We start from the raw sequence: 23211 nt of genomic DNA, 5'->3' as shown, positions 1-23211 counted from the left end.
CCTGTGGGGGGCTTGAACAAAGCTGTTGTATAATGCACATTTCATAGAAGAGAATGAGCATGGAATTGGCAGCCAATGTGAAGTGGAATAGCCTGTTAGGCTGCTTGCGGAGTTCTAAAAAAAACCCCCAAACAAACCCCAAGCTTTACTGAAAGAAGCAGCATGTTATTTCAACCCAGCTCCGCAGTGTCTGTATAGACCAGGCGCTTCAGCGGGGCTTTTCAGCACTTTTATCTAAAGCTGAGTCAACTGGCTATTAGATAAAAGTGCCAGAAAAGTCCCACTAAAGTGCCTGGTCTATACAGATGTTGGGTGAGCTGGATCCATCTAATACACTGCCTTTTCTGGGTATACTCTGGGCTTGCTGCAGGAGTGCATCAAGTTTAAAATGCTAGTTTTTCATGTCTGCAAATAGCTTTAATTGTTCCTTGCCTTCTGTGCTGCACTCTTGCAGCCAGCCCTGCCCTGCAGGTTGCACCCTGCATGCACATATCTCTGTGGCATTGCAAGGTACTTGAACAGATTTCCAAGGAAAGTCTTTTCTAAGCCCCAGGTTGAGACTGGGAAGTCCCAAAGTACCCAGTTCCACCCTCCCCATCCCCAAATGAAACCACATGTGTTGTCATCCTCTCCACTTCCCCCAGACCTGGTCAGCTAATCGGTGACATTTTTGGAACGGTTCAAGTTACCTTTATCTGTACCCTCATTAATGACAGAAGACTGGCATGCAAAAAGGAATAAATGGTTCAGAATTCTTGAAAGCAGAATTCATGTGAAATTCCTAGAAAATGAAAAACCTGTTTGCCTTGAGGATTCTAAAAATTAAGAAAAGAATAATATAAGGCAGTGTAGCTAATTTTAGTCTTAATGGCCATGACAGGAAAAATTGGCTGTTGGTGGTAGTTGAGTGCCTTTTGTTTACAGTAACCAGACTAAACTTTTAGTGAACATGAATGCTGTTTTCTTTAACTAAAAGTAAATATAGCATCCATTTATGAATGACTGAAATCTGCAAACCAGTACCTTTTTTGGAATTCATAGTAGCCTAAAATAGTTGCTAAAAAAGATTAAAGGTAATAGATTGGTCTTCAGTAGAAATCAGGTGTTTCATAAAAGGTGAAGTATGGGTGTTCTGGGGGTTTTGTGAACTGAATTGGGGCGGGGGGGGGGGGGGGGGGGCGTTTTTTGTATTTTTCCTTGCAAAAGAATTGGGAGCTGTAATTGTGCTGCTGCATGTGGGTTCCTCCCCCTTCCTTCCTAAAGGAGGATGTCTCTTTTAATATAAGTCTTCACTTTGTTTTGCAGAATTTAGTACCTGGAGAAAAATCCACCCATCTGCATAATTTTGTCGTAGGCCCACTAGGTACTAGCTGTGATTCTCCTATAAAACCAATGGTTGGAAGTAAACTAGTCTCTTCAGTTAATACTTCTTCCTTAAATTGGCTGGCTGGCTTAACAAGTGGAAATGTGAATAAAGAAAACAAAGGTAAGGTTGTGAAAAACAAAAGCCTTGCATTACTATCAGTATTTAATGATCTAGTTAGTCCTACCGGCAGGATTTACTAAAGCTGTCCCTACTTACTGGGGTAAGGGTTTCACAGGACAGGCCCTAACTAACAACCCATTGTCCTGTGGAAGTGTCTTTATTGCTTAGGCATATCTTGAAAATTTTACTCAAGTCAGTTTTTGGAAATGTGATTTAGACTTCTAGGTCTTCTGGGCATTTTCAAAAACATTTTTTCTTGGACACTTCAGAAAACTATATGCTCTAGGGCTACAGCCATCCAGCAGGAGCAATTTAATCAAGTTTTTTTTTTAAATTTACTTAATCTGGCACAGTACATGAATTGCAGCTTTGAGGAAGAGAATAGCTTTTCCTTCCTTATCCCTCCTTCCCCAGGAAATACAAATCTCAACCTTTTATGAACTCAGGGCACCTTTAGACTCAAGTTACTCTGTAAGTTTGTGAACTGAGTGGCACCCAATTTCAAAAACCAATTTATGTAATACAGTGCTTACCTCTTTGCAGAGGGGCTGGGGGTTCAGTCAGGTAGGAACAAACCTGAGCCTGTGCTAAATTCTTTCTGTCAAACTTCTTCAAAAGATCTAGTGGCACCCCAGGGTGCCACAGTACTCTGGTTGAGAATAAGTGGCCTACCATCATGAGCCCTGGGTTGCCCTAGAACTGGGAGCTGTGCCATGCTGCCTTGCCCTCTGGGACAGGGGCAGGAGTGGGAAGTAGGGAAGGAAGGGGAAACCTAGAAACCTTAGCTGCTAGTGCAGTCATGGAGAAGGCCAAGTGGGAGCCTAGGGGGTAAGGGAGGAGGGGATGTAGAGGCAAAACTTAACCCCTTGTGGACTGCATATTGCCTGTGGGCTGCCAGTTGGCCAGCCATATCTTAGTGATCAGAAGCACAGTCAATTTTGCAAATCTATTAAGTGTCATGTTGTTTTACTAGCCTGGGCTTTTGGTAATGGGAAGACTATCTGCTGGTGTTAATAGTGAACTCGTTTCTATTTTATACACTAACTAGCACTTTTAAAAAAAATTGCTTAAGCGGTAGTATCTTGCATTGAACCTAGCTGTATTGTAATTTGGCAACAGAGTATATAAGAAACTGGCTACCTTTTTAAGGTGCATATGTTTACCTTTATATTAAATACAGGGCTTCAGATTCTGGCACATAGTTGCACGGGTTCAAACAACAATCCTTGTTTCAGTGGAGGCTTTTTCCCTTTTTCAGAAAAAGTCCTACCTTCTGCCTTAAAGAATGAACACAAACCTCTTCAGTCCATCCCCACATTTGCAAAGCCAACAACAGCCTTGCAGACGTTCAACAGTGCAATATTGACTCCCATGAGCAACAACAACACAGGTTTCCTGCGGAACCTACTGAACTCCTCCGGAGGAAAGGTATCCCAGGGCTTTGGCATTACTTTACTTTTCTTGTAGTTGTGAAGCCAGATGTTCCACTTTGTCCCAGCTGTGCTGATCTAATCTCACAAGGCATGTGCCACAGCAAATAAACAAGGAGAATAAACAAGGAAAAGATAATTTAGTTGGAGAAATCACATTTATCTGTCAGATGCATTCACACTGCAGGCCCCCATTGCAGCCTTTCTGGAGTACAGCCAGTGGCACACGCTGCCATTAATCCTTGCTTTGTAAAGGACTTTGAGCCATGCAGTGCTTCTAGACGGCCCCTAGCTGAGAGATGCAGCCCATTCACTGATTAATGTGCATTCAGGCAGTGTCTGAGAGCTTTCCAAAGGAACCCTCAACTGGATCTGAGTTGGCTTCCTCTTGAGGGCAATCTCCTTGAGTAAAGAGCATGGATTGTAGGCTGCTCAACTTCATGTATGTAGGTATAAAGTGTGTGTAATATACTTACTTTTGAAATAGTGGATTGAAAGCTCCCTGGGCTTCACCAGTGAAACCTCACTGACTTCCATGCCATAATAGAAATAAATCCTTGCTAGATGCCATGCCTCATGGACTTCTGCAGCTTTGCCCAAGTGGAACTAAGAGCCAAATTTTACTTATGCTAAAATACTGTAGAGGAAAACTAAGCTGTATTGGGAAGGTTTAGGAATAGCACATCTTAGTCGAACCTTCCACCCCAATGCAAATGACCCTTGAGGACCATTCCAGCCCTAGGATTCTTTTGAGAGAAGAATATTCTGCTCCCTACCCAAAGTATAACTCTTGGCTTAGGGGATAAGGTTGGAAAGTAAAAAATGTGTTGGCAAAAACACAACTGCAGTGTTACATGTTTTGCAGACCAAACAGCATCTTGACAAGTGGCAAGACAGCACTGAGGCAAATGTTAACATCTTTTCCTTTCTCTTACTAAATTCAGACTGAGAATGGCCTCAAGAATACACCCAAGGTCCTTGATGATATTTTTGCATCTTTGGTGCAAAATAGAACAGTTACAGATGTGCCTAAGAAGCCTCAAGGATTGACTATAAAGCCTACCATAATGGGCTTTGATACTCCCCACTATTGGTTATGTGATAACCGCTTGCTGTGTCTCCAAGATCCCAACAACGAGAGCAACTGGAACGTTTTCAGGGAATGCTGGAAGCAGGGGCAGGTAATGTCTTATACACGTTGGCTGCTTACAGACATTAAAAAAACCCAGTGCTTTACTTTAAACTTGGTGTGCCTCTGTGTTGAGCCTAGCACATGCCTAGAAGAGGTATTGCATTAGTTGGATCCGACTTGCCCAACATCTGTATAATTGGGTGCTTTAGTGGGGATTTTTTGGCATTCGTATCTAACAGCTGATTGAAGCACCAAAAAGCCCTGCTGAAGTGCCCGATCTATACAGATGTTGCAGAGCCAGGTCGAAGTAATGTGCTGTTTCTTCCAGTAAACCTGGGGGGAGGAGGGGCGTGTTAAAAACCTCTATAAGCAGCCATCTTGTTCCTATTTCTGACTGGCTTTGATCGTCTTCTGGTGAGAGGGGTAGTATTGCCTGCCTAGGTTTTATAATAATATAATCACTGGTCTCTGAGCACTAGTCACCAGAAAGATCTTTAGGAAATAGTTTCTAGTCATAGAGCCTACAGCTTCTCAGAACCAAGGCTGAACATCTGGCAGCGACTGGTATTTCCCTTCACCCTTTCTGTTTAGTAATTCAATGGGTGGTATGCTGCTTTGTCAGAAAGCATTGTGGGTATAATAATCCCTAACTGTCTCTGTCATATGGCTGTTAAATACATTGAGTAATATGAAATGCCTTGATCTTTAGAATTTAGTTCATGTATCAAAATAAAATGCACAGGATATTTTAATGGATAAATCTTATTGAAATAGATTGGTGGCCCCTATTGTGATTTTGGTTTCCTAGACCAGATGTTGGCTGTCCATCACGAGGCTTTGTACCATTGCTTATAAGCAACTACAGCAGTTCCTTTTAATGTTACGTGCATGTTACTGGGGAGTGGATTATATACTAAAATACTTGCCACAGACTGAGAAGTCTGGGAGTCTGAACCTCTTTGGTCTCACTTTTGAAAAACTGGTTGCTCTGCAGGGAGGCTCTCAGACATTGCCCTGTGACCATCTTGTCTCACGGAATACTCTTTTCTTTGGAAGAGTCTAAATGTATTTTGAAACATTTGCTGCTTTTGTCTTCTGAGGCAACATAGGAGTGAATTAAGATGTTGCTACTGGTGTCTTCTCTGTTTCCCTCCAGCATGGAGTGTCACCTTAAATCAGCACAGTATTTAAATTTCTCTCTCTTGGAAGTGAACAACACCCCTGAAAACAGGAACATGCTACGTAATTCTAGCACAGCAACCTAATTAAGCAAAGCCTACTCACTTGTACTCTAAAAATACCAGTGTCCAGGGAAAAAATTGACAGAAGATAACAATTTATCACCCTAAAAGAAAAAATACCCTTTTTTCCAGATTAAATTTGACAGTCTAGCATTTGTTGTCATAACTCCTATACTCTGAAGCTTTGCCTAAATCTGTATGTAGTTTTAAAAATCAGAAAGCCTCTTTACAAAGAATATTTTTAATTTTCCTTTAATGCTTACTTATTTTTTTAATAGCCTGTAATGGTGTCTGGAGTGCATCACAAATTGAACCCGGAGCTGTGGAAACCAGAGTCCTTCAGAAAGGAATTTGGCCAGCAGGAAGTAGATCTGGTTAACTGCAGAACCAATGAAATTATCACAGGAGCTACAGTAGGGGACTTCTGGGATGGATTTGAAGACATTCAAAGTATGCAGTATGAGTTCACTTCTTTGCTATTGTGTTGGATAGAGGGTACTAAAAGCAGAGGCATGACTGATGGACCTGGTATCCAGGGCAAGCCACTCCTGCAGGGGGTAGCATCACTGGCATTTATACCGGGCAGTGTGTTTTGCTAATTGCCCAAAATCTGGCAGCAAAAGGAAAAGGAGACAATTAGGCTTAATTTATCACACTGCCACAGCTGGCCACACCATTGCCACCTCCCCCTGCAGCAGTGGCTTCTCCTGGAAGTAAGCTGGTACCAGCCCCATGTGGGTTCCTTTATGGTGACTGCCAGACCCTCTGCCTCTATTTTGGTATCTCTTCCCCCTCCTCTTTAGTGCCCAGGGACTTGTACCCTACTCACCTACCTGTAGTTGTGCTACTGGCTAACAGCATGATGAACAGGCACTTCCATTTTTGCTGCTGGCTTTAATCTGTACTGGCAGGCTTTGGGTGAAAGAATAAAACCAACTTACATTGGTCAGTTTGCTGTTGTAAACTCGATAGTAGTTTGTTTCCTGTAGACACACAGCTATCCAGAGCACCTTGCTACTGGATGGCGGAGCTGGCAGTAACCTGTTGGCATTGAGAATGGGCTGTGGAATGACAGACTCAAGTTGAAGACACATGGCCCAAACACTAGCGTATAGTTCTTCCTGATTCTTCCAGTGGGTAACATTTTTATGCTAGAATAGTGATTTACCAGTGGTGAAGTGCTGGGTGTCCCATGTCTGCTCCACATTTTATGCTGGTACAAAAATAGATTACACTGGTATAAATGTATGTGTCTGGACCCTTTACTTGTGGTGGGATAAACTAGATCAGGGTTTTTCAACCCATGGGTCGCAGGAATATATGAAAGGGTCATGAACAAACTTTAAAAATGGGTTTTCTTTTAAAGGAGAAAGATGTGGGAAACTGGCTTTTCCCTTGCAGGCTGGCAGAGTTTCAGCCTGCAGGGGGCTGCTTGGGGCCCTCCCATGCCCCACACACCCACCCACTGCCCCATACGCTGGGGGCAGCAGGTCGGGAGTGAGGGGCACTGGATTGGGACTGGCCATTGATGTTTACAGGTGGGTCCTGGTACAAAAAGGTTGAGAATCACTGGACTAGATGACCTCCGGAGGTCCCTGCCAACCCTCATTTTCTGTGAACGTATGATTTTGTTATCTGCTCTGGCTGGCTTGGAACTGCTAGGAAGGTTTTCCATAGCAAAGTGCACTGATGTGATTTTTTTTTTTTTTTTTTTTCCTTCCCAGTCCTCAGCTTGTGTGCTAGGATGGAAAGGTGTCATTAAACAATTTTGTATTCTGGTGTCTTTAGACTAGCCCAGAGAGAGGTTCCGGGTAAGCGCTTTGAGGAAGTTGGGGCGCTCCCCTAGCTTAATGAAACCATCCTTTTGTTGTTTGCCCAACCAGTTGAGTAGAACCTGAAATGCAACATGTGTAAGCGCTGACAAGGTAGAACTGGCCAGTCCAGATCTATCAGTATTTAGAAAGTACCTCCTGCAAAGGAGGTATCTATTTGCTGTAGCAGATACTGGACTCTGAACACCAGGTGTCAGGAGAGCTCTGAAGATCTGCTGTGCTGTCTAGGCAAAGACTGATACTGTTCAGAAAGCCAGTGACATTGTTGGGGTTTTGTTTTGTTTTTTTATAAAGGCCATGTCTGAAGCACTCCATTATGGCTGTATGGAGTGCTGTACCTTATATTTCAGAAGTAGTGTAGCACTGAGGGCATTCCAGCAAGCTCTGCCTCTCTGGAGAGCTTAATGTGGGTGCTGTGCATGTGCCAGTAAATCACTTATACTGCCTCGAGTTTGTTGGGAGACGGTGAGTGCAGAGGAGACATATTGTGTCCAGTGTCAGTCCAGTAATCGCTAGCTTTGTACTAGTGGTGTAGACCTGCCCTAGGGACCAGTGCAAAGGGAATGTAGTTCTGTTTGGCGCACAAAGTGGATTAGGCTGGTGTTAAATGCCAGTGGGGCGTCAGTGCCCCAGAGCTCTGTTTGCTATACGAGAACTAAAATGCTCTGCATGCAGCTCCCTCAGCTTGGTCCCTAGAGCTGATGTTATTGTAGAAAATGAGGGTTGGAAGGGACCTCCAGGAGGTCATCTAGTTCAATCCCCAGCTCAAAGCATCCCCAACTAGATCATCCCAGCCAGGGCTTTGTTGAGCCAGGTCTTAACCTCCAAAGATGGAGATTCCACCACCTTTCTAGGTAACCTGTTCCAGTGCTTCCCACCATCTCTTGGTGAGAGGTTTTTCCTAATACCCAACCTCAACTTCCCTTGCTGCAACTTGAGACCATTGCTCCTTGTTCTGTCATCTGTCACCACTAGGAAGAGTCCATCTCCATCTTCTTTTGAACCCTCCACCCCAAGTAGATGAAGGCTGCTATCAAATCCCCCCTCAGTCTTCTTTTCTACAGACCAAATAAACGCAGTTCCCTCAGCCTCTCCTCATAAGTCGTGTGCCCCAGTCCCCTAATCATTTTAATTGCCCTCTGCTGGACTCTCTCCAACTTGTCCACATCCTTGCTGTAGTGGGGGACCCAAAACTGGACACAGTACTCCAGATGTGGCCTCAGCAGTGCAGGATAGAGCAGAATAAGCACTTCCCTCGATCTGCTGGCAATGGTCCTACTAATGCAGCCAGTATGCCGTTAGCCTTCTTGGCACACTGTTGACTGATACCCATCTTATTGTCCACTGTAACCCCCAGGTCCTCTTCTGCAGAGCTGCTGCTTAGCCAGTCAGTCCCCAGCCTGTCCCGGTGCACGGGATTCTTCCATCCTAAGTGCAGGACTTTGAACTTGTCCTTCTTGAACCTCATGAAATTTCTTTTGGTCTAATCCTCCGATTTGTCTAGGTCACTCTGAATCCTAGCCCTACCGTACTGCATATCTGCTACACCTACCAGCTTGATGTCATCTGCGAACTTGCTGAGGGTGCACTCCATCCCATCTTCCAGATCATTAATGAAGATATAGAGCAAAACCAGCCCCAGGACTGACTCCTGGGGCACTCTGCTTGATACCAGCTGCCAACTAGACATTGAGCCATTGACTACTACCTGTGGATCCTGGCAATCCAGCCAGCTTTCTTTCCACCTTACAGTTCATTCATCTAAACCATACTTCCTCATCTTGCTTGCAAGAATGCTGTGGGAGACGGTACCAAAAGTCTTCTTGAAGTCAAGATATAGTATATCCACTGGCTTTCTCGGCATCCACAGAGCCAAGACCTGCTCAATGATTTTTCTGGGGACTGAGGTGAGACTGACCGGTCTATCATCCCCTGGATCCTGCCTTTTCCCTATCTTAAAGATGGTCACTATGTTTGCCCTTTTCCAACCATCTGTGACCTCCCCTGATTTGCCATGAGTTTTCAAAGATAATGGCCAGCAGCTCTGCAGTCACATCAGCCAACACCCTCAGCACCCATAGATACATTGCATCCAGTCCCGTGGACTTGTACAAGTTCAGCTTTTTTAAACAGTCCCTAACCTGTTCTTTCACCACTGAGAGCTGCTCACCTCCTCCCCAAACTCTGCTTCCTGGTGCAGTAGTCCGGGAGCTGACCTTGCCTGTGAAGACGGGTGAAAAAGACATTGAGCACTTCAGCCTTTTCTTTGTATCTGTCGCTAGGTTGCCTCCCCCATTCAGTAAGGGACCCACGCTTTCCCTGACTTTCCTCTTGTTGCTGACACTTGTAGAAACTCTTCTTGTTACCCTTCACATCCATTGCTAGCTGCAACTCCAATTGCACTTTGGCTTTCCTGATTTCATCCCTGCATGCCCAAGCAGTATTTTTATACTTCTCCCTAGTTTCTCCAAGCTTCCACTTCTTGTAAGCTTCCTTTTCATGTTTAAGCTCACCAAAGAGTTCTCTGCTAAGCCAATCTAGTCGCTTGCCACATTCGCTAGTCTTCCTGCACGTCGGGATGGTTTCTTCCTTTGTCTTCAGTAAGGTTTCTTTAAAATACAGCCAGGTTTCCTGGACTCCTCTCCCCTTTGGACTGGCCTCCCATAACTCATAGATTCATAGATGTTAGGGTCGGAAGGGACCTCAATAAATCATCAAGTCCGACCCCCTGCATAAGCAGGAAAGAGTACTGGGTCTAAATGACCCCAGCTAGATACTCGTCTAACCTCCTCTTGAAGACCCCCAGGGTAGGGGAGAGCACCACCTCCCTTGGGAGCCTGTTCCAGACCTTGGCCACTCGAACTGTGAAGAAGTTCTTCCTAATGTCCAGTCTAAATCTGCTCTCCTGCTAGCTTGTGGCCATTGTTTCTTGTAACCCCCGGGGGCGCCTTGGTGAATAAATCCTCACCAATCCCCTTCTGTGCCCCCGTGATGAACTTATAGGCAGCCACAAGGTCGCCTCTCAACCTTCTCTTGCGGAGGCTGAAAAGGTCCAGTTTCTCTAGTCTCTCCTCGTAGGGCTTGGTCTGCAGGCCCTTGACCATACGAGTTGCCCTTCTCTGGACCCTCTCCAGATTATCTGCATCCTTCTTGAAGTGTGGCGCCCAGAATTGCACGCAGTACTCCAACTGCGGTCTGACCAGCGCCCGATAGAGGGGAAGTATCACCTCCCTGGACCTATTTGTCATGCATCTGCTGATGCACGATAAAGTGCCATTGGCTTTTCTGATGGCTTCGTCACACTGCCGGCTCATGTTCATCTTGGAGTCCACTAGGACTCCAAGATCCCTTTCCACCTCCGTGCCACCCAGCAGGTCATTCCCTAGGCTGTAGGTGTGCTGGACATTTTTCCTCCCTAGGTGCAGCACTTTGCATTTCTCCTTGTTGAACTGCATCCTGTTGTTTTCTGCCCACTTGTCCAGCCTATCCAGGTCTGCCTGCAGCTGTTCCCTGCCCTCCAGCGTGTCCACTTCTCCCCATAGCTTCGTGTCATCTGCAAACTTGGACAGAGTACATTTCACTCCCACGTCCAAGTCGCTGATGAAGACATTAAAGAGTATCGGTCCAAGGACCGAACCCTGCGGGACCCCACTGCCCACACCCTTCCAGGTCGAGACCGACCCATCTACCACGACTCTTTGGGTGCGACCCTCTAGCCAATTCGCCACCCACCGGACTGTGCAGTCATCCACATCACAGCCTCTTAATTTGTTCACCAACTCCCCTGAGGGAGTCGGTCTACTTTTCTGAAGTCCAGGGTCCATACTCTGCTGCTCTCCTTTCTTCTTTTTGTCAGGATCCTGAACTCGGTCATCTTATAGTCACTGCTGCCCAACTTGCCATCTGCTTCTGTATCCCTCACTAGTTCTTCCCTGTTTGTGAACAGTAGGTCAAGAAGAGCATGGCTCCTAGTTAATGTCTCCAACACTTGCAGCAGGAAGTTGTCCCCAATACTCTCCAAAAACTTCTTGGATTGCCTGTGCACTGCTGCATTGTCCTCCCAGTAGATGTCAGAGTGATTGAAGTCCCCCATGAGAACCAGGGCCTGTCATTGGGAAGTTTTGCTGTTTGTCTGAAGAAAGCCTCCTCTACCTCAGCCTCCTGGTCTGGTGGACTATAGCACACACCCACCACAACACCAGCCTTGTTGTCCCCTCTAACCTTAGGCCTGTTGAAAGTCTCTGGGTTATCTCCAGGTTTCATACTGGAGCTCTGAGCAATCACACAGCTCTTTTACATACAGTGCAACTCCTCTTTCTCTTCTCCCCTGCTCCAGTCACACGAGCTGCCACCAAGTCTCTTTATTCCAATCACGTCATAGTTCCTCGACTGCACAAGGACTTCCAATTCTTCCTGCTTGTTTCACAGGCTCTGTGCCTTTGTGTACAGGCACCTGAGGTGACTAGCCAATTGCCCTACTTTATCAGGAAGAATGAAGTCTCCCTTGTAGTCCCCTCCTGCTTCTGCTTTCTCCACTCCCCCACTTGCCTCAGAGCTTTGTTCTCCATCCCCCTGCGAACCTTGTGTAAATCCTTCCTCACTAGGTTAGCGAGCCTGTCTGCAAAGATGCTCTTCCCTCTCTTCATCAGGTGGATCCCATCTCTTCCTAGCAATCCTTGGAACAACATCCCATGGTTGAAGAAGCCAAATCCCTGCTGGGGACACCACCTGAGCAGCCATGTGTTGATTTGCAGGATGAGGGTCCTTCCCCTTGACTGGAAGGATTGAGGAAAACACCTGTCCCCCTCCCCTTCATCCTTGCACCCAGAGCCTTGGAGTTGCTCTTCATCTGCTCAGGGTCATCCCTGGCAGTATCATTGGTGCCCACATGGATGAGCAGCATGGGGTAGTAGTCAGTGTTGGACGAGTCTTGGTGGTCCTTCCATGACATCTCGGATCCAGGCAGGCAGCAGACCTCTCTAGACAACAGGTCAGGCCACCAGGTGGATCCCTCCATCGTTTCATCTTTGGAGTAGTGGTCTCGATCCTCCCCACCTTGAGGATTCCTGGCCTGCTCTCTTCCACCACTGGAATGCACTCCTCCTCCTCTGCTGCTAGCACTCCATATCTGTTCTCTGGGCAAAGCACTGTATGTGGGGGTGACTACTACTTGCTTCCAGCTCCCCCTTCCTGGGAGCCCATGCCCTCTTCCTTTTCTAGCACCACCTCTGGCAGTCCATCCTCCACAGTCCTAGAGGTTTCCTCCAGCATGGAATTGATGAAGTTGTCATGGTGGAGGATGCTTCAGAGCCTTGCTACCTCCTCCTATAACTCTCTTGTCTTCTCTCTGAGGGACAAGAAGGCACTGCTCGCATTGTAGGCACTCCCCCACCTGCCTGACGCGGAAAGGAATTGGCAAGCCGCAGTCTGCACAGCACCAGAGCAGGACCTGGGTGGAAGCCTCAATGGCATGTAGTCCTGTCTGGACAGACACCTCACAGTTTGAAGCAGAGAAAGAGCTGGAAGTGTTAGTGGGTCTGGGATTGCCATGACTCTCTGGGTCTTTTAATGTGTTGCCTCTTACTTCTTGCTTCTCTTTCCAAGCAGATCTTCTCTAGCAAACTCCTCTGTAGCTGACCTGTTTGCTGTTCCCTCATCTGAAGGGTTCCTTTTTCCCCGCAGCCTCTTTCCGCTCAGCAAGCATACAGTGAAGGAATGAAAGAGTTTCCAAGCAAGCTCCCTCTTGCTCTGGACTCTGGTTAAACAAGGGGCTTAAGTCTTGGTCTAGCTGCTGAATTTTAGCTGCTAAAATAACTGTAGGTTAGTCCTAATTACCTTTTAAAAAAGGATCTTACCTTTCAGGCTCACCTTCAAAGAGAGGGGTGGCAAACTGACCTGCGAACTGCTTGCAAACTGTCCTATTTGCTTCTCTGCTCCCCTGGTCGGTTTGCCTTGGGAGGGTAGTTATGCAAATCTGGATTAACTGGAGCTCCTTATGCCATCTTCTGGAGGGTTATGTTGCTTGCTTGACAAGTGGCAAAGAGGTTACTTCAAATAGAACAGAAATACTTCCCAGGAGAACTGTGTTTTTGGCCTTAGCATATTCCTGTTACCTGTCCACCAGTTCCTCCTCTGCCCCCATCTGGAGAGATCCTTCTTAAAATGCTTATTCTTGAGAGGGCAGGAACAGAGTGGGGGTAAGAAACTCCAGCACAGGGTACTGAATTATTAATTTCTAACCAGTTCTTTAGCCAAGCAGACTGAGAGGCTGTTGGTAAAGCTGCAGTTGGCATTGATTTCTTGAAGCTAAATTGCAGCTGGTAGGGTTTAAGAAACCATTTTTAGTATAAGACTTACAAATTGCAGAAACTGATACTGTCAACTCTTAATGTTAGGTCGCCTTAAGACGGAAGAAGGAGAGCCAATGGTGTTGAAGCTGAAGGACTGGCCTCCAGGTGAAGACTTCAGAGACATGATGCCCTCTCGGTATGAACTTTGAACGTATGGAGGACTGGGGCGATGGGCAGTAACTACGTGTATTTGGCACGTCAGCCAAATAAGAGTACTTAAATGCTGTCCATTTTGAAACATGCACTTCAGCTTTGAATAGTGAACAACTTCCTTGTTTCTGTGAGATGGCTGGGTGTGAGAAGCAAGTTTCGCAAGTATGCCGTGAGCTTCTTGAATGAGTTCTCAAATGATCTCAACTCTTGGTACAGCTGGGTGATAACCTTTAGTCTAAAACACAGCTTGTTCCTTAAAGTTTTGTTTTGACAAACCTAAACTGGGTTAAATTTGAGAAGTCTTTACTAAAATTACATGCGTTTAGAAAATTGGACAAATAGTTGACATGAGAGGTTTCAGCATATTTCAGTAGAACAATTCATGTACTAAATCCAGCTATTACATCTGTCTCATTCTCATGTCTTGTTTGTACTTTTCTTTCATTGTTAGACACGGATAACTGGGCACTTTTACATGCTCCTCCCAGAGGTGGGGAGGGTGGTGCTTTAATTAGAGCAGCTCCAAGAGCCACTCTAATTTAAAGCATCGCCACATCTCCTGCATCAGTGTCCCTGCACTTAAAAATGGCAGTGGGGCATTTCAACTAAAGCTTGTTCAAGGAGCATGGGGATGCTGATACAGGAGATGCAGGAGGCTGCTGGGGAGCAGCGATTGCCACGCTCAAGCAGACTCAATTAATAAAGAATTCTGGCGCATCGGAGCGGTCTCCGTGCTTATGTACGTGGTAATGCAAGACTTTGATTACAGTAAACATTTTCTTTCCCTCTTTATTTGGCCTTTGGCTTTCCATATTGTTATTTAGCATGAATTGTATTTGTTCTGTTGCAGATTTGATGACTTGATGACTAACATTCCACTGCCAGAATACACTAGAAGGGGTGGCAAACTCAACCTTGCCTCGAGACTTCCTAACTATTTTGTTCGACCAGATTTGGGTCCTAAAATGTACAATGCATATGGTAAGTAATATATATATTTTTTTTAATTCTGTAGCCTGCACTTACTGTGTGTTCTAGTAAGTACTACCTTCAAAATTATGTAGAGCAGTGGCTCCCAACCTCGGGGCACAACCCAAATCAGGGTTGCTGGGGTCTGGTCCTCACTCCATCCCTCCTGCCTGCGGGGCTCTCCCGGTGTATGGTCCATGTGACTCACGCTGCCGCTGCCCGCCGCAATCCCAGCCCGGCCTGGGCTCTGCTGGCATCACCAGGCATGAGTGAGTCAGGGGCAGGAGTCGCGACCTGGATTTAGGGTCACAGCAAAAAGAGGTTGGGAGCCACTGATGTAGCACCTTTGTGATCTTGGTGAACTGACCAAGGGAATTAATTGTTTGGTTGTGAGCCCCAGCGGTTCTCAGAAATAGTTGAATATGCTTCATGTAGATCTTCTATTGTCTTGCATTTAAGCTAGTAACACTTGTCCTGTAATCCATGAACTCAGTCTGCTGCACTTCCAATATCTTATTTATGTACTTTGTTACTGTCCCACAGCTCTGTGCTACTTCTCCTCCGTCTTTCAGGATCTTTCTTTGATCCATATCTTCCTTTTAACTCTCCCTGAAATCTTTTCTGATCTTCACCCATGTGCGTGCAGCAGCTTGAAGAATAGAAAAGTTTATTTTACAAGCATGCTTCTGTTGGATGCTTAACTCTTATTTATTTTTAATATGATTGTTGATAGTTCAACTGCCTTATGCAGCGTGAACAGGGATTGCCTGAGAATTAGACCAGTCTGAATTATCACAGGTCTCAGCTATACAGGGAATTTATCATGTCTAGCAGCAGCTCTGAAGCACACTGCAACTTCTGCAGGCAAGGCAGCCTTTTAATTTGGAAGCAGTGACTCCACAAGGCACTGTGGGCAGGCTAATTAGCACTGCTGAGTGACTGCATCAGTCAACTTTCTGCTATGCTAATTAATCAGCGCATGATACCTTGCAGATGTGGCATTACTCCTGCATGAAGCAGCTGTGGCTTGTTTGGCTGAGCTTAGTGAATTTCCCCTGGCTACATAAGTGTAGAAACACTGTCCTGGCACATCTTGTGCCTGACTTCTGTATGCCATAGCAAAGTTAGCTGTGAATGCAAACAGCTACAATGTGGTAGGCTGTAAGCCAATTCTGAAACTGCATTTTATAAGTCAGTAGTGGGTCAACACTTCAGTCAGGGCACTGGAAACCTTTTTGTAATGCTTCACTCAGGTTAAATGTACTCTAAATGCCTACCCTGGCTTTTCAAATAGTGCTGCTTTCTGTAGTGCATGCTTCTTTCTTGACTCACCGATCTGTTTTATTTGCTTCAATTTTTCAGGTTTAATAACTCCAGAAGATAGAAAATATGGCACAACAAACCTCCATTTAGATGTCTCGGATGCAGCCAATGTTATGGTTTATGTGGGCATACCCCGAGGGCAGGTTAATCAGGAAGAAGGTAAAACTTTTGTTCATTGGGGTCGTGTGTGGCAGGAAGCAGAGTCCTTGTGGTAAGTGTCTATTCTGGCTGTCTCTCTCATCTCTGACAGAAGTGCTTAAAACCATACAAGACGGTGACTCGGATGAATTGACAATTAAGCGCTTTACTGAAAGCCGAGAGAAACCTGGAGCTCTGTGGCACATTTATGCCGCCAAAGATACAGAGAAGATCCGGGAATTGCTGAAAAAGGTCAGATAAATGTTCCATTGAGCAATGAGTCTGTTGCTGGAAATGCAGAATTTCAACACAGCTAAAAGTACAATAATGCACCTAGGCTATATATGGCCTACATTCTTTACTCCATACTAATTTTCTGCTACTGCATTGGGAAAGCATTATCTTCTCTTTAGAGCCATGTAGATTTTTTTTTTTTTTTTTTTTAATTTATAAATGCTGCACACGTGCACAATATGTTGATTTGTGGGTGTGGTGTACCAATGAGTTTGAAGTGAATGTTCTTGTGGACTCTTCTGGACAATTGATTACCTGCAGATGCAGGGGGTTGTATGATGACTTTGGGAGGAGGAGCATTTTCCAGTTTTGTGTTCTTATGTTTGTAGGCTGGAGGACAAGTAACAATGCTGGAAAGCGCTTGTGGATAAAGTTCTAAACATGAGCTTCTGCTGTGCAGTACTTAGGGCTAATGAAAACCTTATCGTAGGAAAGTAGAGCTGGAAGGAGGACCCCCAGAGGTCACAGTATCGTAGTACTTAGGGTCAGAAAGGACCTAAACAGATCATTGAGTCCGACCCCCTGCCCCAGGCAGGAACAGGAACCAGAATCTCATCGCCCCTAGATCATCTAGTCCAATTTGCTCCCTGAGGCTGGATAATTCCTATCCAAGCTATTCTATACAAATTCATTGTCTAACATATTAGCAAAACTATAGTGAACCCTGACACAACCACAGGATGTAACACCTTGACCTGCCATAGGAAAAGGTATAGGGACAACAGTGGCCAATGTCCTCCTGCTGTAAAGGTTGTTAAAATATGCTTGAGAGATCCAAGGAAGATGGCCATACCTCCCACTAAGGAGGAAAGCAAAAATCCCAGTCTGTACCAATCTGACCATGGGATAAAGTTCCTTCCTGATCCCAGTTATGGCATTTGGGCTGACCCTGAGCAGACCCTCTCTAGCCAGGAACTTCCAAGTTTGTCCCAGCAGGAGCATTGGCACATCCCTGGCTGCAGCCAACACCCAGTGCCTCTGAGGAAGGTAAAACCCCCACCCCCTGACACTTAGCAGCAGGAGGGGGAAAATTCCTTACCAGCTCCAGGCAGCAAACAACAAAACCCAGAAGATGCCCATCGTAGAGCATAGGCATAGCCACTCGTAGATCATTGCTTGTCCAACCTCCACTTGGACGCATCCTGTGATGGAGATGCTACAACTTTGCTAGGCAGTCTATTCCACTGCCTCGCTGTTCTAACAGGGAAGAAGTTTTTCCTGATATCCAGTCTAAACCTACTTTGCTGCAGTTTCAAGCTATTGGCCCCTGTCCTATTCTCTGCAGCAAGAGCTTAAAGGTGCTTTCCCTCTTTATGGCAGCCCTTCAGATATTTGAAGATTGTCATCGTGCTCCCTCTTAGGCATGTTCAGCTTGTGGAAAAGCAGTTCGACATCTCATGTGCCTTCCACACCCTTTATCATTTTTTGTCACCCACCTATGGACCCTCTTTAACTTCTCCACATCCTTTTAAAAATGTGGAGTCCAAAGTTGTGCACAATACTTGGCACTGGTTAGGCCTTATCTACAGTAAAGAGGCATTATCACCTCCCATGTCTTGCACTTCATACTTCTGTTAATACATCCCAAAACTGGCATTTGCCTTTTTTACAGCTACATAACACTTGCAGACTCAATATGAAACTGTATCAACCATAACTCCTAGATCCTTCTCTATAGTGCTGCCATCCAGCCACGTGGCACCTACTGCGGATTTGTATTTTTTTGATTTATTCTTTCTGAAGTTCAGCACCTTGCATTTGTCAGCATTAAACTTCATCCTGTTAGCTCCAGCCTAGCTCTCCAGTCTGTCAAGATCCTTCTGAATTGAACTTCTGTCTTCCAGCATGTTCACAGCCCTTCCCAGTTCCACGTTGTCTGTCAGTGTGCTCAAGAAGCAATCTATTCTGGCATCTAAATAATTAATACACGTATTGAACAGCACTGGAGAGAACCCTGGGGGACTCGACTTGAAACCTGCCATTTTGACATGGATCTGTCTATAATTGCACTTTGCTATTGAGCCAGGTTGTTTATCTGCCTTATAGTAGACTTGTCCAGCTCACGTTTCTCTGATTCGTTTATGAGGAGATTGTGTGGGACTTTGTCAAAAGCCTTGCTGAAGCTCAGATGCACTATATCTACTGCACTCTCTTCATCGACCCAAGTAATTTATTTTGTCAAAGGAGACCAAGTCTTATTTGGTACAACTTGTTCTTAGTAAATCCATGTGGGCTGCTCATGATCAGCCTTTGCTTCAAGCGCTTGCAAATGGATTTCTTTTATAATATGCTTCAGTAGCTTTCCAGGTATTGAGGGTGAGGGTAACTGGTCTGAAGGTCCCTGGGTTCTCTTTTTGTATGAATAAAGGAGAAAACCAACTAAGAGTTATTGGGGTTGTTGTAGCTCTGCATTTGGGCCTGGTTGAAATGCTCTGGTGCTACTCTCTATTCTGGTGTTAGCACTTCAGGAAGGATGTGAAAAGACTGGGGAGGGTACAGAGAAGAGCCACGGAAGGGTGAAAAACTGGAAAGCATGAGCTCTTTGAAATTCCCACTTTTTTAGTTGATCAAAGAAGGTTAAGGAGTAACTGAATTGGTGCACACATATCAACGTGGGGAACACTCTTGGTAAGAGTGCTCTCCAGTCGAGCAGGCAACAGCATAACAAGATCCAGAGACGAAAGCTCTACAGTTAAGGCATAATTTTCATTGAGGAGCCCAGAAGTGGGGGGAGGGGGGGAATTCTGTCCTATGGAAGACTTCTGCATGTCAAAATCCTGCTTCTTTCCACCTGAGAACCAAACCCAAATAGTTTAGATTTCTCCTTGAAAGGGACTCAAGCTCCTGCTTCAGGGCAGTCCCCTCTAGCAGGCAGCTGAAGCTGCAGGCTCTAGAAGTCTGAGTCTCTTGACTTGAAGCTGGTCAGGCGGGCAGCAGAGAACCTGGTACGCAGGGTGCGAGGAACCAGGCAGGTTTTGAAATCTGTCTGGGATCAGCCAGAATTTCAGTGGTGTGAGAACCCCAGTGATGTCTGGCTTCAGAACATTTTTAAGGGGAGAAGGGGGAAGTTTGGAAATAACATTAAAAAAAATATAAAGTTTCTATCTTTTTGGCATTTTTCTGATTTACTTTTAAATTCAACCACTGAAACAATTCAACCAGGGTTGTGGGAAATTTGGCATCACTGGGAACCTTTAAATGAAAATTGTCATTTAAAAAGAAATGCTCTCATTCAACCAGAGCTACTAGACCTGGAGAAAGTCGCACCATGCTAATGGCCAGAGTTTTGTAGGAAATCAGACTAAATTGTCACGATGCCTACTTTTGGCCTTAAATGTATAGAACACATCCAATGTCACAGGAAGCAAAGGGGTGTCAAGAGCGACTAGGTTGGATAGATATCTGGCTGGGGTATTATGATCCCAGCACTCGTCCCTGCCCAGGGCAGGGGGTCAGACTTGATGATCTGAGCAGGTCCCTTCTGACCCTAGAAACTTTGAAATGTCTGAAGGAGTAGAAAATAAGTTATTGGTAGATGGATTGTTGGAGTGGCTTTGGGGGTGAGGGGACGGGGAATTGGAGACCAGACCCACATGGCAGGATAAACTAAGTCCACAGAAAGTTTTAAAGGCAAAAGGTAGAATAGTTCCTGAAAGTCGAGAGGAGTACAGTACACCAGCTACGTTTAAGCAGTAATGGCAAATCAGGATACTAAATCAGTGTGGAAGGTTAACAGTAACAAAGTTTTCAAGTTCTGACTTAAATGAGCATTTTCAAGGTTCATCTATCCACCCTTCTTTAAACATTTGTATGACAAGACAAGGAGCCATGCACTGTACTGAGCTATAGCATTATCAAATTGCAGTCCTGTTTCCAACATGGGTTGCCTCTGCCCCAGGCAAATCCAGTTAATTCCTCTACTTCTACTTCTCAGTTGTTAACTGGGGAGAATTGTAGAATTCACAGGAGGGTGGGAAGATCAATTAGTCAAGTGTGGAATCTTTTTATTTTTGATTAGTTAACTAGCCTGTGGGAACAGGCATGCCTATAAAGCTATGTTGTTGTGTTTAGAAATCTGCAAGCGTGATGGAAGGAGTCCTACCTTGCATTGTAGTTGTACAAGCATTGTTGATTCAAACGGTTTTGGGTATTGTTCCATTGTCTGGCTTAGGGGTGCGTTCATAATATAACAAATGGATATTTGATACAGTGCATAACATCTTTTGGGCGGGTCACTGTCCTTTTCAGGTCTCGGAAGAACAAGGTCAAGAGAATCCTGTAGATCATGATCCTATTCATGACCAGAGTTGGTACTTGGACCGATCTCTGAGGAAACGTCTTCATCAAGAGTATGGAGTTCAAGGCTGGGCTATCGTACAGTTTCTGGGAGACGTAGTTTTCATTCCAGCAGGAGCTCCTCATCAGGCAAGGACAAATGGCACTTTCAGATTTGCTGTCTTCATAGGCTTCGCACATGGCTAATAGCTCTCTGTTCTCTCTCAGGTTCATAATCTGTACAGTTGTATTAAAGTAGCCGAAGACTTCGTTTCTCCAGAACATGTCAAACATTGCTTCTGGCTCACTCAGGAATTCAGATATCTGTCCCATACACATACGAACCATGAAGATAAACTGCAGGTAACCTTTCCCCTTTGCCCCCTCCTGCTTTTCTTTTCTTTTCTTTTTTTTAATTGGTTAAGTAACTTCTTAATCTGGTTGATTGTCAATAGCCATGCAGTATTTGGGTTGCACCTAAAGGAGGATTAAAACTCCTGTGTTTCATGCTTCAGTCAATTTTGTAAGTGACCACGGTTTGAAGAATGAACCTAGTGGCAATTACCTGTAACTTTAGTAAATGTTTTATAATAAACCTCTTAAATTCTTTTAAATGGTTTTGGCACTTTTTGCCACATATCTTTGTTTTGCTCTAACAGACTACAACTTCCCTGAACTACCAACTAGCTCTCACACCACTCTTGCATATAATGATAGGCTTGGGGGCCACTTGGCTTTTAACACTTGGGTATCTCCATTATTTGGGGTAATGTTAAGTGAATTTCTCTGAATTTAGTCAGTGGAACCATTGAGCAGGTGGAAGCCATGTGGGGGGAAGAGAACACTTTTACTCTCTCAAGGACTCTAAATGGCTGGAATTTTTCAAATTGATATAGATCATCTCTGCAGTTTTAAAACTGACTCTCTTTTTTCCTGCTAGGTGAAGAATGTCATATACCACGCTGTTAAGGATGCAGTCGGGATACTGAGAGCTAATGAATCCAGCCTCAGTAGGCCATAAAGTGACAAGCCTTAACCATGCACTATGAAACTGGCAGCTGTTTTCAACTACTCCATCAGGACCTCTGTGGACTGAGATGATATGAATGTTACCTCATCTTCCTTTCAGCAGTACCAGCAGATCGCGGTACTTTGTTCTGTGTATTCTTCTAATGTTTACAAACCCGAGAGATGTATATGTAGAAATATTTGCGGACTGTGACAGACTGTGAATGCTCAGTTGCAATAGAACTTTATATGGAGCTACTCTCCAAACTGTACAAAAATACCTCTATAGAATTTATGTTGGAGACTATTCCAGATTTATGTTTGAACAATGTTAATCAGTCAAGATATACTGTAAAGATCAAACTTGGTTTTAAAATTTATGTTGGGAGGGAGGGGAGGGGCACTAGAAAGAAGTATGAAGCTGTTTGATTTCATAACCAACTTACACTTAAGAACTGTATTCTCAGTACACTTAAGTTTTACATTAATGTAGAACTAGCATTGAGCTATTGTATATTAACATGGAATGGGGATTAACCATTGTTAGTTAAATATATTTAAATTTCTAAATGTTAAATGCCCTTTTCAGTAAAAATGCCTCCATTTGAAATGTTGATGTCCCAGCGTAGACGAGTGTTTGTAGCCGTCTCTGATTCTTGGCTCCTAATAGTGGAAGGGTCTCCATACACCTCCTACGTAGAATTCAAAGATTGTTCCTTTCTCAGCCTCTCTGCAATGTGACTCCCATGTGATTTTGAACTTCAAACCATTGTAGGCACACAGGGTTTTCCATGGTAGAAACTGCTACTCAGCATTCTTCAAAGGAAAAGAGCTTTGAACTAAAGTCTCTAGGGAACCAACTGCAATATTACCTCACTCGTATATAGTCTTGATTTTAACTGGAGTTCATTTGGCTGCTTTACTTGAATCGAGAGACCAAAGCCTCTTACTCCAGTGCTGGCTCTGTGGTCTTTGCCTTCTAGAGGGAGCTGAATTTCCTATTCTGCCCTAGATCACTTCTAGTTTTTAGTGCATTTTTTTTTTGCATCAGGCATCCTCGGTATGGAGAAAGAGTTAAAAATTATGCATTTTCTATTTGGCAAGTTGGAACTAATGGGAATGACTCTCTCCAGACAGGGCTTTCTCTTTCTTGAGCTCTCAATGTTGGGCTTTTTTTTAAACAACATCTGTTAAGTGAGTGGAAGAAACTGTAGGTGTTCCAGCACATTCTCCTGTAGCAGCAAGCTAGCCATGAGACCTTCTGGCCCCCAGTAATCTGATTTCCCCCCCCCTGCCCCTTGCTCCCAGCCAAGTGATTACAGCTACTGGTATTTATTTGTCTTTCCCAAGCCAACTTTTAGAGAAGAAAGTTTTGGATTGCACCCCACTTTTACCTCAGAAGTACCAAGCTGTCTACAGTGACTTCCAGACAGGGTGAAAAGCTATATTAGTCTTCAAACACCCTTATGTATGCATCAGAATGCAGAGGTGATATCTTTTATTAGACCAGCTAGATTTTTTGCAAAAAAAAATTTAATTGCAAGCATTTGGGCACTTGTCTTTTAGATCCTCTCAAAAAC

The 23211-nt window shown here is 44.7% G+C and overlaps 1 protein-coding gene across 1 annotated transcript in view; it reads left to right on the top strand.

The window, feature by feature from the left end:
* KDM3A (lysine demethylase 3A) overlaps positions 1-22245 on the top strand; it is a 49223-nt gene extending 26978 nt beyond the window's left edge. Inside the window, exons 16-26 of the mRNA XM_006271493.4 lie at positions 1306-1486; positions 2745-2914; positions 3861-4097; positions 5568-5739; positions 13517-13607; positions 14475-14605; positions 15956-16075; positions 16167-16306; positions 20597-20773; positions 20852-20986; positions 21564-22245. Of these exons, the coding sequence (XP_006271555.3) occupies positions 1306-1486; positions 2745-2914; positions 3861-4097; positions 5568-5739; positions 13517-13607; positions 14475-14605; positions 15956-16075; positions 16167-16306; positions 20597-20773; positions 20852-20986; positions 21564-21644 (1635 nt within the window). The 3' untranslated portion in view covers positions 21645-22245. The remainder of the gene's footprint in view (positions 1-1305; positions 1487-2744; positions 2915-3860; positions 4098-5567; positions 5740-13516; positions 13608-14474; positions 14606-15955; positions 16076-16166; positions 16307-20596; positions 20774-20851; positions 20987-21563) is intronic.
* Positions 22246-23211: the final 966 nt, after the last annotated feature.

The sequence above is a fragment of the Alligator mississippiensis genome, chromosome 2 (genome assembly GCF_030867095.1).
Source record: "Alligator mississippiensis isolate rAllMis1 chromosome 2, rAllMis1, whole genome shotgun sequence".
Classification (NCBI taxonomy): domain Eukaryota; kingdom Metazoa; phylum Chordata; order Crocodylia; family Alligatoridae; genus Alligator; species Alligator mississippiensis.
Note: the sequence above shows the minus strand (reverse complement) of the source record. Positions and strands in the feature narration are given on the sequence as shown.